Here is a 16,449-nt window from a genome sequence, read left to right as displayed (position 1 = left end):
CAAACCCTGCAGTAAGTCACGACCCTGTGTCCGTGCCAGGTCAGAGCACAGCTGGCAGACTGCTCCCCCTCCATAAAAACCTTGATGCCACAGCAGCACAGAAGGACCTCCTGGCCACAGGTACGTGGGGAGATTCAGAACAGAACAGTTTTTCTCTAGCTGCAGAAAAACCTCCTCTGCTCCCAGCCAAGTGTTCTCAGCGAGGGCCCAAGCCAAAGGTTCTCAGTGAGAGGGAATATTTGCTGGTTTTAACATAAATACAGCACTGCCCAGGGCTTTTTGCTCTCCCCTGGCTGAAAAGGAGTGGGTTCTCTCTGCCAGCTTCCCCCCCCAGCACATCTCTGAGAAGCAGCAATCAATTTCTGCTGGCTTTATGGAAGCAGATGCAGCAGGGGCTGGTGTTCTGGGCTCACAGATCGAACCGCTGCAGGCTGCACTTTGCATTTGTTTCTCACCCCCCACCACTGCAAGACAGAAAAAACCCAGAGGGAAAAGAGCAGGTTGGGGTAAGGGCAACTGCCAGTTACCTTTCAGGACACCAAAAATGCAGGCTTGGCTCTGGATGTCCAATACCACGACTGCAAAGCCTGGATTTTCCAAAATGCTACCATGATGGAAGCTAAATGACCACTTTTTCAGGGATAACCAGCAGACAGAGGCAATTCTTGATAAGGAGAAGGGAGAGGTGCTGAAAATACTGTACCATGTATCCCTTCCTCAGCAGCCTGTGCAGATGCTGTTCCCTCTCAAAAATCCAGGACAATTCCAGCAGAACTTTCTAAAGCCTGTTTCCTTCACTTTTCTATCTCTAGTGCTTTGCATTTCCATTAGCATGCAGCAAATAACAAGCTTTAAAACAAGAAGATGGCAAATGTGCCCAGGCACTCCAGCACAATTAAACTGTGAAGCTATTTTCTTTTTTTACTGAGATAAAGCATTAACTGGAGCACCCTGATAAAACCAAAGTTATGTGGCTGCAACAAGAAGAGCTACCAAAAAGAACGAGCAACCCACAGCTAAAGCCTCCCAACCATGAAATGTAAATCCAGGGGAATGACAATATCCTGGAGAAAAAGGAATTTACAGGCAAAATTACCATATAAGCCAAGGCTATGCTAGTCTTTCCAAACAATTATTAACTGGCAGCCATTCAGGTGAGCTTGTGGCATTAACAGTGTCTGCACATTCTTTCTTCTTCCCACTCCCAAGAAATAATCAGGAGCCCATAAACTCCAAAACTGGCGCTAGGATTCAAGAAAGGCGCAGCGGAGGAAAAAGGACAAAACACTCCAGGAGAAGCCACTGGGAGCCTCGGACTTATCTGAGACCTAAATTGCACGTTACCAGCGAGTTAATCAGGCACTGCAAAGTGGGGACAAGCTGAGCCTGGTGCAGGGGGAGGAGGGCTGCAGGGGCTCCAGGAGCAGGCAGGGGCTGCCCTGGCTCTGTACCTGGCTGGCAGCGGGGGCAGCAGTCTCCCTTGGCCTCCTGGGGCCGGCTGCCCGGCGGGCAGGGCGGGCAGGAGCGCTGGAAGCAGGTCACCGCCGCGTCCCGGCACTGGCACTCCCGGCACGGCCCTTCTGCCCAGCTCTGCCCGTCCTGCGGGAGAAGGCACAGCAGAGAGACAGCAGGCATTTCCAATGCTCACAAAGCTTTCCTGCCAGCTCCTCTCTCAGAAAGCACCAGCTGGAAATAAACTCACACCTCGGTGTTTTACCTCACTTGGGCAGAGAAAGGGTCAGCATCTAAAAAAATAGCCCCAAAGGATATTAAATTTCCCATTTCCCACGTGTGTTGGCAAAGACCAGCTATCAGCTCCAGCACTCATCTGTGAGAGCAATGAAAAATCCAAGATAATCAATGTTCCCTTCCTCTTTAACTTCAGAGGGAAGTTCCTTGAAAATATTAATGATGGGCTCTTGCTGCAGTAAGGATTATAATCAGTGGGATACACTGGCAGAAAGCTACACACTGCCCCAGCTCTGTAGCTTCTGCTTGATAGGATTAAAATCAACTATCATTATGAAATGTGCAGTAAACCTCTGAGTAGAGATATTAAATATTAAAGGAAAATGATTGATTGAGCTGCACAAAGGAGACCAAGGAAAACTGAAATTCTGCAGCAGATGCACACAAGTGTTTCTGCAAACTGCAAAAGCAATCTGCAGACTCTATTAATGGATTATTTTGCCACCACACTTGCAAACAATATCCTTCTCAGAACTGGAGGGGGAGAGCCAGCCCCTCCAAACCTTTGTGAGCAGAACTCACTATTCCCTGCTGCAAAGTACAAGGATACTCACAGCTTTGGTATGCTCTTTGTAAACACAGTCACTATGGCTGGAGATACATTCAGGACAGCACTTCCCCTCTAAGTGAATTAATTCTTCACCCTGTGAAGAAGAGAGAGGTTGCAGCAATTCCAACGGAATCAACATCGCCAAAACCACTGTGGAATGCCGAGGCAGAGCAGCTCTTGCCCTGGAATGCAATCTCCAATATCTAATTTCACCTTATCTTCTCCCTATCCCACTTCATCTCTGCAGGCAGAGGTTGGAAAACGTGCTTGGCCAACACTGCAGCTGCAGAACAAACCTGAGGAAAGGCCTCGGAATTCAGCGCTGAGGCCATTACCTCATCCCCACATCCCACAGAGACACACTCCCACTTTCTACCGTGCATCACTGGGATTTCACCAGGTCAGCCTCAGGACTCAAATGCACAGAGGCTCACCTTCCTTTCCAATGTTCTACTTTTACTTCCCCAAGGGAATGTCAAAGCACATGCTCTATTTATCCCAGATGGGAAAAGCCTGTTCTTTGTCACAATTGTATAGCTCTGCAGATTCCACTTAAATAACTTCAGCTTGAAGATAAGAATTTAGCAGCAGGAAAAAGGAATAAAGTGCCCCAATTCGCCATGGCTCTTTGTGCCCAAGTGTAAGCTGAATATTTAGAAAAGAGAGAGGTTTAATTTTCCTAGGGAAGCAGGACACAGCTCACAAGAAACAGCTTTGGTTTCCAAGATTACCAGTAAGTTTTTCTGATCTATCCCAATCGGGTGTTTATTCCAGGATCATTTTCCCCGTGCCCCACTGGCACACTCCATTTTTGTGTGGGAATTATTAAAGACACAGACAGGGCAGAAGCAGCACTGGTCATTGCTAGGTTCACCAAGGGAGAACACCTAAGCCAGGCCACACTCTGGCATCCCTGGTGCATTCCTGAGCAGGGGAACAGAGGAGGAACCACCTAGTTCCTAGTCACCGAGGACCACACACAGCCCAAATCTCTCCTTGATGCTTCCATACATCTCTGCTCTTCAATTACTCCAAAATGCCTTTGGCTGCCTTTGGATCTCATGTCACTGCTGTGTACTGTAAACTCTGCCATCCCCACCCACATCCATAAACAGAGGCTATAGGAAAACTGGGAGCAGCTATCCATGGAACACGGCTTGCCTAGCCCCAGAAAAATGCAGCTACGCGGCTCTGCCAAGGCTCAGAAAAGGGAGAGGCTGTGGGAGATAACTTGCGGCTTTGCTGCAGAGTGATTGATCATATTCCAGGTGGAGAACATGCTTACAGCCTGCTGAAAACGGCTTTTTGAGGATTAGGTCAGAATCACCACGGACACTTTGCTGGGCGAGTCTGTTTGGAAGGGTTTGGAGCTGAACCTCTTGCAGCTCCTATCTGTGGCCTCATCACACTTCCAGTAGGGGGATGTGACCAGGAAATTAATAGTGCCTTGTGAAGAGAGAAATCCAAGAGCTCCTGGCTTCACACTGGCTCTGATTTATTGAGGCAGGTGCCTGAGTAAACAGACTGCAACTTCAGAAGGAAAATACAAAGGAAAAAGAAAACATGGCATTTGCTTTCTGAGCAAATGTTTCCTTGTAATTAATTAATGCACACCTTGCGCTACTGAGGCTAACCAGGACTGAACATGACTTGAGGAGTGTTGAACCCTACACGTTAACACCTCCAGCTGTTGTTCTGGAAGACACCCCTGGCTTTTCTGAACAGTGGAATTTTTTTGTCAGTGCCCAAGATGTGAGCATGAATATTAACTAATCCTCCCCACTGAGCCATGACAGCAGGCCATCATCATTAGTGTAAATGATCCAATTTACAGCCAGGAGCACGCAGGCAGCTCGCTCAGACAGCTGCAAGTGCACGAGATTTTATGGCAACCTCGACTTTTCATCCAGCAAAATCTCTCTGAGCAGTTTCAGGTGCCGCGATCAGCAGCAGCACCACGCCAGGGGTGACTTTGTGTGCCACGCTCAGGGCGTTTGGGCTCTTTCAGAGTACAGCCACAGGTGAACATCCCCTTTTATGCCTTGATGCACCCTTTTGTGTCCCATTTGGGAGCCCACCTGTGGGTCTCCACTCCTTTGAACACTCATTACAACAAGCTAATCCAGTGGAACCATTACGCTGGGTTTTGGCCGGACCTCAGACACACCACAAGGGTGCTGCTGCTGGGGCTCAAGATTGAGCACACGCAGGCAGGGTCGCCAGAAAAGCATCCCCACTGAGGCAGAGAACCCAGGAGGCCACAGTTCTTTCCCTTTTCCTCACTGACACCATGGAGCAGTAGGCATAAAATAGGTAAGAGCCCCCTAATGGAAAGAGATCACAGAAACAGAAAGGTCTGGGTTGGAAGGGACAAATGGCCTTGGACACTTCCAGGAATGGGGCGGGCACAGGTTCTGTGGGCAACCTGTGCCAGGGCCTCAGCACCCTCCCAGGGAAAGATTTGTTCCCAATATCCAATTTAAACCTACTTTCTGTCAGGATGAAGCCATGCCTCTTATCGTGCCACTCCAGACCCTTGCAAAAAGTCTCTCCCTGTTTCTCGGAGCCCCTCAGGTACTAGAAACTACAATGATGTCGCCCCAAAGCCTTCTCTTCTCCAGGATGACCAATCCCAATCCTCTCAGCCTGTGCAGTGACAGACAACACACAAGTCTTATCCCACTGCAAAAAAAGCCAATTCAAAGCATGTGGGGGAAGCATTCAACCCTATCTAATGCATTTTGCACATCCACTGCAGAGCAAATATAACATAACCTGGCAGGGAGGGTATTAGTTTGGAGTAAACAGCACTGGGAATAAAACACCTTGACAGCCTCACTTCCATGCTGAGAGTGACACGGAAAAAATGAAGAGAAGTAGAACACTGGCTTCCATATCCAGCTACCTTCCTGAAGGCCACTGCAGCACGCAGAATGAGGATAAAAGGAACATTTTAATAGGTTTTTAACCATCTCTGACCTGCACATTTTCCCCATGTTTAGCTCCTGGTAAATCCAGTGAACACCACTGAATCCTCTGCGTGTCTGACCCTCCACTACAGCAGGCAGACACAGCATGGGAGAGAATCCAAGTTAAATTAGTCCCTGATTCACACTGGTTTGCTTCAGAACGGAAGCCCACTGTGCAAACCTGCATGGGAAGCTCCAGGTTTGCTCTCCTTCCCCGTGAAAGGTTTTTGAAGGAATTGCACAAAACAAGGGCGGGTTCTTCGAGCGCCTCAAGTCGAGAAAAAAGAAAAAGGGAGGGAGAAAAAGAAAATCCCAAGCCTTGAGAAGAAAGCCTCGAGAAGAAAGCCTTTCTCACCTTGGCACACTCCACTTTGGCACACTCGGCTCCCTGGCAGGTGACTTGCCCCTCCTGGCACATGCAGAAGTCACAGAGGGTGCTGTTCCACATCTCCCCGTGGTACCTGACGGTGCCCCCTTCCAGGCAGCTCCCTCTGGAAGACACGCACTCCTCACAGCACTTCCCGGGGCGCCGCACCTTGCTCTGCCCCTGAAAACAGCGCCCAGCAGTGAGCAGGGCTCCCTGAGGCCCCTGGCACAGCAGAAGGCACAGCTGGGCTGTCAGAGGTGGGTGATTTGTCAGTACCTCCTCACAGGTGACAGGGCCACAGGTCTCCCTCAGACACCTGACTTCCCCCCTCTGACACACACACGTCGTGCAGGCATTTTTTTGCCATTGCTCCCCGTGCTGTTGAAAAAGAACATGGACAGAGCTGTTAGACACTCTTGGAAAACAACCAAATTCCTTCCAGAAACCTGAGCTGCTTATGGAATATGATGGCTCCTTCTGCATGTCTGTATCAGATAATAAACCTGCCTTAAAAAAATGCTGATCTCTACAGGCTCAGCAAACAGGAAGAGGGGCTGAGGTCTAGATGACACTGTGGTGTGTATTTCTCAATAAGTGCAAGCTAGTGGCACTGGGGAGGCCTGAACTGCTATTATTAGCCAAAAGAAGTCATTGACAGAAAATCCCACATTCATTAAATAATGCACTCAATTAATTCCAGGGGACACAATGAAAGCTATAAATACTTTGACCACCAGTGCTTTCTGCTTTCCTCCTTCAAAACCAGTGTGGGAAGAAAGTGCCTCATCTGCTTTGGCCAGCAAATTCTTATCAGGCCCTGATTCCTTTCAGCTCCCCTGCCTTGCCAGGAGGGAAAAAAGCAGTGTTTGTAGTTAGCTATCAGTGCTGGCAGAGAGTCAGAGCTTGGGGAGAAGGGAAGGAGAGGTGTGCCAAAAACTGGGAGTGGTTTTGGTGTGGTTGGTCACAAGTCACCTGGAACGTTCTTCCCGACACCGAGCAGGGCTTGGGGACACATTCTGGGCAGCATTTTCCAGGAGGCAGAACCATGACTTCCTCCTAAACAGAAGGCAGAGACAAGGAAAAGGAGGCATGAACAGTTAACATCAGAGCTTGGAATTTCAGGCATTTAGCAACCTTGGGATAACCGACCCACTGCCACTCAGGGCTTCGTGTTGGCCCAAAAGGCAACACAGGAGCAGAGTAAAAGGCTTCAAAGATGTTTCCTCCACTTCATTTTCTGGGCTTTATTCAGATGGCAACTGAGGTGTGAATACATGGAGAGATGCAGATAAATTCATACACATGACATAAAGTGCTTACATTCAGGTGTACAGAGGAAGAAATAATTATACAGCTGTGCAAGGAAGCACAATAATGCAGGAGATGGATGAGAGAAGTTTTTTTCTGGAATTGCCTCATTTTGAGGTTTTGAAGGTGTGATTTACACTCACCACCTCTGAGGCATTTGCACTGTTGGAGTTAAATCCATCCATACTGTCTGAGCAGATGCTAAATTATGCTTAAAACTGGATTTTTCCAATTTCAATTTTTTTTACGATGGATTTAAATCATGTTGGAAAAGGCTGACACTTCACACCAATATCACCTTGCCTGCATCCCTCAACTCCAACCACCCAAAACCTGGCTAATCCCACTGCTCCCAGTCCAGGTACATCCAACAGCTGGGAATAGCACTGTTCATCAATCAAACCCTGAGCTTCCAAAGAAAGAGTGGGAGACTTTGCACAAAAGTTACCAAGCAAAATTTCCCAGCAGAGTTAAAAGACCTTTTTTGTGTACTTCCGTGGCATGCAACAGGAATTTTTGGCATTCTTCTCCCTCAGCTCATAGGGAAGAGCAAAATTATCAGAAAGATGGAAGATGAGAGTTTAATCCTGGGAGAATTTTTGTCTTGGCTTTTAATGGAGCAGAGAGCAAAGGAAGGGACAGAGATAAAGGCCCATGCAGGAAAATGTTAGGTTTGACTGAGATCAGAACAGGTTCCCTGCACATCCTGCTAACGTCCCTTCCACTGGGAAATGTCCTTGGTAGGAAATGCCTGGAACACCATCAGAACTGGCTTTCTGCTGCATTAACTTGGATGCTGCCAGCCAATTACCCTCAAATACATCCCAGCAACAGCACAGTCACTCCTGATTCCATAAATTAGATCCTAATGATTAGCTGATTAAACATTAGTGCAATGGCTCAGCAGGTAATGCCAGAGTCCACTTGGAGTGGAAAAGAGGGGTCTAAAGCAGGCAGAAATTCCTTTTAATGCAGAGTACTTAGTAAATTAATACTAATAGAATATCTCAGGACAAAGCAAAACACAATCAACACACACACACATTAACAGGTAGGGTTTCATCTATCAAAAAAAAAAAAGTGTTAATTGTCCAAACATCTGGTCCAGTAACAGAGAGCTGGGAAAGCATCAACAGAGAAAAAGGTTTGTGAGTACTGCTTTTGATTTTGTCAGTGAAGAGTTCTCAGTCAGGGAGCTCCTGGATTCATCATTGGATATGTCAAAAATACTTGGAAAATGGCAGTCCCTAAAACATAAAGTCAAGGTCAGAGACAAGGATTTCCAGGGAGCCATTTCCAGGCGTGCTGCTGCAAAAGCCCCATGAAAAAGATTCAAAGAGCACAGTCACACCCATCAGCACTTTCAATACAGTAAGAAGAATTACAAAAACTGAGTGATTTGTCCAGAGTCTGGAGTACTGTGCAGAGTTTGCTGCCTTTCCTAACTCTCTGTAGAGTCTTGTAGGGTTTTGGCTGTGTTGATCCCTGCCTAAGTGCTAAAAACTCATGACTTGTCCACAGGAAAGACCTTGGAGACAGCAGTGTCCCTGTTCTCCTAACTGGACTAAAACCATGAGCTTGCCTAACTCCTCTTCCCAGTTTTGCTCTTTTTGAAACACAAACAGAATGAACACTGCTCCGAGACTTTTCTTTCAGCTCAAGTCGCCTTGTATTTCTGAAGGCAAAAGGGGAATTTCATCCACAGCTGACTACTCTCAAATGCATTTCTAGAGTTCTTGTACAAAAAAAAAAAAAAAAAAAAAAAAGAGGTGACAAGACCTGCAGATCAAACTTTCCAGCTGCAAACCAAACACTGAAATTTGTGAAGATAAAACCCATTAAAAATCTTGCATTTCCCTTCTTTCACTCAACAGAAATAAAAACATTTCCTTACCAACTCCAAATCCTTTTTTTTTTTTTTTTGAGTGGAAAACAAGAAGCAGTTTCTTTAGACGGAATTTTTGCCTAATTAACCAGCAAAGGGATGATAAAAATGAAATGATGGGGAAAGAAGGTGTCAGGGAAGAGACACACAGGCTTCACCATCACTCCACAGCATTTCTGCAGGTCAAATATCTCTTTTCCAAATCACCCACTTGTCACCCAGAAGCTTTGCTAGCTGATTTGGTCCCCAGCAGGAGAAATGCACACTGCCCATGGAAAAGGAGGTGCTGGGGAACATTCTTCGAAGGCTGGAGGGTCCTGACCTGGCTGCAGAGCAGAGGCTGGCAGGAAGCTGTGAAGCACTGAGTTGCACCATCCCTGCAGACACACCTGGAGCACCGACCCAGGCTCCAGCCCTCTCCATCCTGGAACACGTGGCCATCAAAGGAGCAAGGCTCTGAGGGACAGGAAAACAAGGGGGAGGTTTATTTCCCCACGCTCTTTCACCCCTTTCTGTCCCCCACACTTAAAACACAGCTCTTGTGCATCTCAGAATTCCAAACTGCAGTTTGCCAAAGCAGGTTAAGAGGGTAACAATTCCCCAAGTTCCCAAGGGACTTGTGAGTTAAGAGCTCTGGCTGCACTTCTCCCACTGGGACTCTACAAGAAAAGGCACCCAATAGCTGAAGAAGCAGTCCAAGTGCACAGGAAATACCTGAGGTTTCTCTCCCAATTTTAATTTCCAAAATGAGGACATACTAGGCACATCTGCTCCCTGCTTAAAGCTTGCCCCCACCTCTTGGGCCTTGGGTGAAGCCATTAAAATGTAAATATGGCAGCAGGCCAGAAAGGGAATGATGAGACATGCTTGCATCCAGCGTCTCCCCAGCAAAACCGAAGAAGAACAGGAAAGCCCTCCAGATTTGGGGCTACAAGGAGGTTCTGAGCTCAGGCAGTACTCACCACCACGGCCCACACATCTGGGACAGCAGGAGCCCTGGGCAGTGTCCTGCAGCTCCCCTTGTGCACAGGTGAGGGCTGGGCAGGTCCTGGGGCTGCAGCTCACCTTCCCGTGGGCACAGGAGCACCGCACGCATCCCGAGCTGGCCCACTGCGTGCCGTGCTGCACACAACACAAGCAAGGGCACAGAGAGCACATGAGAGCTGCAAACAGGGCTTGTCCCTCTGCAAGTTCCTCCTCTCTCCAGGATGAACCACTGATAAAAAGTGGTTTTCTGACCACGTGGCAGCAGGATTGGGATGTGAAATGTGACTGAGGTACAAATACATCTTGTGGGGATGCCTGCCCAAGGAACAGGCTCAAAAGGAGCCAAAGGACAAAAGCTGCAGAAGGAGAACAGCACAAGAAAGTGCAGAAATAGCACAAGAAGAAATGTAATGTATTATGATAAAACATAGTGCCACCAAATGACAGGCACAAAGAAACTTGAGAAGAGGATGGGCGAGCTACCCCTCCTGTCCAGTTTTTGTTTAGCTGGTACCAGCCTCAAGCTGGCCATGCCTCATGCTGGAGCACAGGGTTACAACATCTTTCTCAGGTGTGGAGAGCACAGCCCTCCAATATGCACAGCCCTGCAAATATGTCTGAGCATTTTAGTACATTTCTTGAGACTTGGACCTGACTTGCCTTGCCTCTTGTCAAGCAGAAAAGTCTGTAAGAGACCACACAGAGGACTTGAGTTTGCTGTTAAGCCATTTTTCTACATTTGCCAGTTGTTTGACATGATTCATTAACTACTACCCATGATTGTTGATTTTTTTTCCTCATCTCCAGACACTTATTCTGATTGTTTTGGCCTTTCAGCCCCCCTGGGTGAAACCACATCCCAGAACCAGCTCCTTGAATAATTCAGTATTACAGAACACGGAACCCAGGTCGCAGAGCAGCAATCAATCTCTGGCAGCATAGGTGGCTGCTGAGAGGAAAGCTTCTCTGAGCACAGCTAATATGTCAAACCCACTGTGCTTTGCCCCCCCCCCCCCCCATTCTGATGCTACTGCACTGTCTCAGCCAAGCACAGAAACAGCAAAGGGAAGGAAAAAGCGGGGAAATTTCTCCCATCAAGCCACGCAGGACACACGACTGCTCTGCAGCTGCAAACCCTGCTGACCAAACTCCTGCTGAATTCCACTATCTGGCAGTGACAGAATATAAATGCAGTGACCCATCCTTCCCGTGCACACCAACAAACAGGGAGCTAGAACCAGGTAGGGATGGTCCCTGCTGGGGAAGTGGACAGGGCACTCACGCCGTGGATCTGTCCCTCGTGCTGGCAGAAGCCTTCGCCTCGGGAGGCACACTGGGGGCAGCACTTGTTGGGGGCTATTTGGAGCACTTCTCCCTGAAAAGAGACAGGATTCCAATAAACACCTGGCATCAAACAGGGGCTCTAAAATCCAAGTGAAGCCACGAGGCCTGGCGGGCCCTGGTGCTCTCAGCTCAGAAAGGCAAGGTTTCAGGTGAAATACAGAATGCTGCTACGCCACCCTGCCTTGCTGAGAGGTGGCACAGCACTTTGTGTGTTTGACATTTTGCCCTCAAAATAACAGCAGAATTTACACCCCCGTGAGTACAGTTGGGAATTCTTCAGCTGAAGCAGCTTTCAAAGAATAGAAAACTATTGTTCAAGAGAAAACTCAAGGTTCTTCAACTGAAAGGCCACTGAGAAACATGGGACAGATGTTGCTGAAACAAGATCAGCCACATCTGCATAAATCTCATAAGAAGTAGATAAGAAATAAACCATGGAGAAGGACGGTGATTTCTGATCTTGCTTTTCTGTTGGTGGTTTAGCCTCGAAGTATGAAAGGTTTTTTTTCCTTCTGAGATCCTTGGTGATCCCTTTCAATGTTTAAATGACCAGATGTTTTTGGAGCACTTAAACATTTTGTCTTGAAAAGTGCCCATGTCAAGATTAGTTTGACATTATAAACCCATTTCCCTGATGAGCTTTAAAGTAGCCACCTTTTCATTTATCTGATTTTATCATTTTATCCAGTGCACTCATTATTACAGTGTGCCATGACAGCACTTGATCTCCCTCCTCTTTAGCACAAAAATTCCTACTAGTTCAGTCTAGCTTTAATCAATACACAGCAATAATAATGGGGAAGACCAGTAAGAATCAAAATTATTTCCTCATTAGTGCTGTCATATTGGGAAACATTTTAACCTGCTCCACAAAGCCATATAATTATCCTGACAGCCTCTTTAAAACACTCTTTTTCACTGCTATTTGTGCACTCTACCCCAACAATCCAGATGTTAATGCAAGACCAATCCCATGGCCAATTAATGAAGACCCAGACAAAGACAAGCAGGAGACAAGGAAAGCTCCGCAACCATCACGAGGAAGAAGAAACTGGAGGACAGACAATCTCAGCTCTGTTGTTGCTCAGCAGAGTGGAAAGTGCCCATCTGCACCTTCCAGGGAGCCCCAGCCCCACCTCCAAAGGAAGAGGGGCTCATGCTGGGAGGTTGGAGCCCAGTTCAGGGGCTTCCTTTGGGATCAAACTGCTCCAACACCCGGACTCTGGCTGCAGCCGAGGGGACAAAGGCTTCCCGCACCAGGTGTTTCCGCTCCAAGGAGGAGTGCAGGGACACAGAGCCTGAGCCTGGCTCGGGGCAGCCCCAGGCACTCGGCCCTTACCTTCTGGAAGTCACACCGAGGGGCTCTGCAGGCTGTAGGCTGGCAGGTGACGACGCCGCTCCGGCAGCGGCAGTCTTGGCAGGAATGCGGCTTCCAGGAGGTGTTATTCTGCAAAGGAAGTTGGAAACCAGGCCCGTGCAGCACGAGGCACGTCCTGTCCTGACAACACATCTCAAACAGCCCCGCAGAGACGGGCTGCAACAGAGCCCCCCTCCCTCCCACGCGCTTCTCGGCCCCGTGCTGGCACTTCTCACTCAACAGCTTCCAGAGCACAGCTGAAAGACAAGGCCGTGCAGGGCCAATAGTCAGCTCCAAGGGCAACACAACCCAGCCTCCAAGAGCTCCAGGTGAGTGGAACATCTCTGGAACACTTCCCTGCGATCAGGCTTACACTGCAGGGTGATGCCAGGCGGTGCCGAGGCAGCAGAGGTGGCTTTGAGGCAAACCAGCTCCTGGGGCTGGCTCTCCCTGGGCACGTGTATTCCCAAACACACGGGGGAGACTCCGGCCAAGCAGAGAGCCTGACACATCTGGAAACAGCTGTCAGCACCACTCCATCAGTGCACCCAGCTGGAACACCCGCAGCTGATTCACAAGGGATTCACCACCCGCGCTCGACCCCCGTCCATTGTCCATTCCCTCCCCGCTGAGGTCACGATCCCACGCTGCCTCCACAAGGAAAAGGGGAGAGGAGGATCAGTTTCTCAGCTGCAACACTGTTCGCGGCTAGACAATCCCTGTCCCTGTTGTACGGACAAACACTGGGCTAAACTGGCACCACACAGGATGTTCTCCTGGGGAGGATGGACAGCCCCTGTCCCAGTCATCCAGCCTGTTTTTTAAGGGATTTCCTAGGAGACCAGACGTTGCTGCTCATTTACACCATGTAGTGATTCACCTCAATTTACTCACAGTGCTAAGTTCGACTTAGGAAGGATGATTAACAGCTGACTGCCACGAGCACATTTACAGCTAACTACTAAAACTGTTAAGCATAATGATAAAAGACTGAAATGTGCCTTAAAGGCCCATTAGGCCGCCTAATGAGAGAAAAAATATCCTGAAAACCCAGATCACTTGCTCAGGCACTTCAAGAGCATCAATCTGCAAATAGTGGGATGGCCAAAAATATTGCAAAAAAAAAAAAAACGTTGGGTCTCTGCCCTGTTTTCCAAAAGCATTTCTCCCACATCAGTGGCAGTGCTGCCTTTACAAGGTGCACAGCCCCTGGGCAAGGCAAAGAGGGATGGCAATTCCTGCTCAGGAACACAGCTGGCTCTCCCTGGCTCACACAGGGCTGCAGAACAGAGACCCTGACAGCACCTCTGCCAGCAGATTGATGGTGCAGTTAGGGAAGAAATGAAGGTTAAGTGATGTGTGTGCCAAGCTGTAGCTAACACCCACGCTGGAGTTAACTCATCCTGCTGGCTTCAGCCGCGCTCTGTGCTGGAAATCCGGCAGGGAAGGCAGCCACGGGGTAACCAGCAATGAGAAGGGTGGGGGGAAACTCTGTGCCCCATCCCTTGGTTCTCCAAAGATTCACCTCTGATCTCTCACGCTTATTCAGATTTAAAAAAAAGGAAAATCATTTTCACCACGGAATAATAACCAAAGGAATCTCACGACACAAGGTCAGCACAGAGCCCCCCCTTATCACATTTAAATGCTCAGGTTTGAGGTAAGAAAACCCCTCTTTGCTCTTCCTCCTTCCCTGGTTTCTATCATAGCCCAAGCAGGTTGGCTCCTGTCTGTCAGCTGCTTCTAAATTCCTTTTGCCAGGTACAGGATCAAAACCAGCACTTCCCTGCAGAGCTGTAAAAAATTCATTATCTAGTTAATAGTCAGGAAACTACCACCTGATCCATTGGAATAGGAGAGTCTTCCAGGCACTTCACGGGTCTCAGTGTCCAGTCTTTGGACAATTCAACATTTAGCTTAGGATTCCTGGCAACAGACCTCAAGCATCCAGTTTGGAAGGTCTGGATCCCACCTATCTGTCCTGCTGTGAGGCTTTGCTGGTGCTCACCCAGCAGGCACAAGGACACTTCAAAGCTCCCAGGCAATACAGCTCCAAACATAAAGCAAGACTTCTCAGCAGACACCCAGAGAAGTGCTGGAAACCCGCCTGGCGTCATCTCCAAGGCTCTGCACCTCAGTGGACAAATTATCTGCTGCAATCTAAGTGCTGGATTCCAGTCCTGTTGAGAGTATATTTTTATCAATGACAATTCAAGGGGCCTTTTCCTTACCAGTACTAATATAATTAACAGTATCAATAATGAAATACCATGTGGAGAGCGCTTTGAAGACGCTCTCCATTCCTTAAGAAAGCATTCCCTAAACACCAAGCAGTGCCATTATAATTTATTAATTCCCTGGATTTCCCCAAATCAAAAGAAGAAATGATACCTAATTCAACTGAATTTTTAAACACCATGCTGCAAGAAGAGATACATCTACATTACTTGGGCCAGTCTCCAGAACAGGGGCCGAAAAACCAAGAAATGCTCCCAAACCTTGTGAGCCTGCAAATAATCAGACCAAGACAAAATGAGATAAAACTGGAGACAGAGGAGCACAGCGTGAGCATGTGATGGGTTTGGAGAATACTGATGAGGATTTAGAAAAAGGCAGGGGAGAAAAAGATAAAAGAAGGAGGCAAGAACACAACAAGCAGTAAAAGCAAAAAAAAAAGCTACAAAGAGCAGACATGGAGCAAAGGGAGCCCAGAGCAGCTGTGAGTGCTCCTGGTTTGCTGCTGTCACCCTGTCACATAAACCAGAGCACAGAAAGATCTAAATCTCTCGGACCGCTGCTTTTTCAACTGGCTATCGTAACTTCAGACAGCTGCACCTGTCCCTCCTCGACCTCAACCAAGAAAAAAACCCACCCCACCCAACAAATCAAAAATAACCAGTCTGCTATTAATATGTGAAAAGCCTCAGTAATTTAATCAGGTGCCACTTAGCATGGGATATCATCACACCAGATAAAAGTGTGTGAGCTATTCTGGTGCAGCGGCTGGGGAAATTAGAAGCACACAACAGCTGGTTTGCATCCCCTTTCCAGCTCTTGTGGCTCCCTGGAAATATCCAGTCCCTCCCTAAAATGTCCCTGGATGCTGGGGTGTCCCCTAAAGCCGCTCACTGGGGTGATGGCATGGCTGTAATTGCTGAGCAGGGTGGAGGCAGCAGAGCACAGCTGCAGCCTTCGTGTCAGCCAGGGTCGAGCTGCAGATTGGTGGTGTCTCACCAAAAACAAGGGGGTGCTGCTTGTCCTGTACCCCACGAATCACCTGCAGAAGACTGAGAGGCAATCTCATCAATCCATACAGATAACTCTCCAAGAGCCTGCTCTGCCCCCAGACTCTGCTCTGGGGAGCAGGGAGGAGAGAAACCCCTGGGAGAGAAAGCACGGGAGGAAACCCCGAGGGAGCTCCGAGCCCCAGCGCCAGGTGGGATTTACCTCCCAAGTCGTTCCTGTGCCAGAGACAACTGAGAACAGGCAGGGATCGGGTGTCTCAGAGGAGGAATTCCAGGCTGCTTTGTTAAACCGGCAGGCAGAGCCCGGAGCAATTACACTTCTGGTAACAATTACCAGCATCACCCACCGGCTGCCAGGCGAGGAGCCTTGGCAGCGCCGCCTTCATTTGTCATTTCCACTCCAATTACCTGACGATGCCAGAAAATTGGCAGGAGAAGCCCCAAGGAGGGGGAAGCACAGAGAGCACTGCACGGTGTGCGGGGATACCCATGAGTGGAGCCATGAGGAGATGAAAGCAATTCAGAGACACAAAAAGGATTCCCGGTGTCTGCCGGGTTTGGATTTGATGTTTTATCTCCGGCAATGGGGAGCCCTTGCGCTGCTGAGCGTGTTTTTTAGACCTGGTACTTGCTGGCAGAGAACAGAAACTCCTTGACAGGGGGGTTTTAATGGGCTCGTTCCAGCATG

The 16,449-nt window shown here is 48.5% G+C and overlaps 1 protein-coding gene across 1 annotated transcript in view; it reads right to left on the bottom strand.

The window, feature by feature from the left end:
• FRAS1 (Fraser extracellular matrix complex subunit 1) overlaps positions 1-16,449 on the bottom strand; it is a gene marked incomplete at its 5' end in the record, with an annotated part of 102,901 nt that overhangs the window by 60,333 nt on the left and 26,119 nt on the right. Inside the window, 9 exon segments of the mRNA XM_084204035.1 lie at positions 1,452-1,599; positions 2,304-2,393; positions 5,624-5,815; positions 5,912-6,013; positions 6,608-6,691; positions 9,151-9,284; positions 9,791-9,950; positions 11,098-11,190; positions 12,499-12,606. Of these exon segments, the coding sequence (XP_084060161.1) occupies positions 1,452-1,599; positions 2,304-2,393; positions 5,624-5,815; positions 5,912-6,013; positions 6,608-6,691; positions 9,151-9,284; positions 9,791-9,950; positions 11,098-11,190; positions 12,499-12,606 (1,111 nt within the window).

Source organism: Fringilla coelebs, assembly GCF_963513975.1.
Source record: "Fringilla coelebs genome assembly, chromosome: 4".
Classification (NCBI taxonomy): domain Eukaryota; kingdom Metazoa; phylum Chordata; class Aves; order Passeriformes; family Fringillidae; genus Fringilla; species Fringilla coelebs.
The sequence above is the reverse complement of the archived record's forward strand: the minus strand, read 5'-3'. Positions and strand labels throughout refer to the sequence as shown.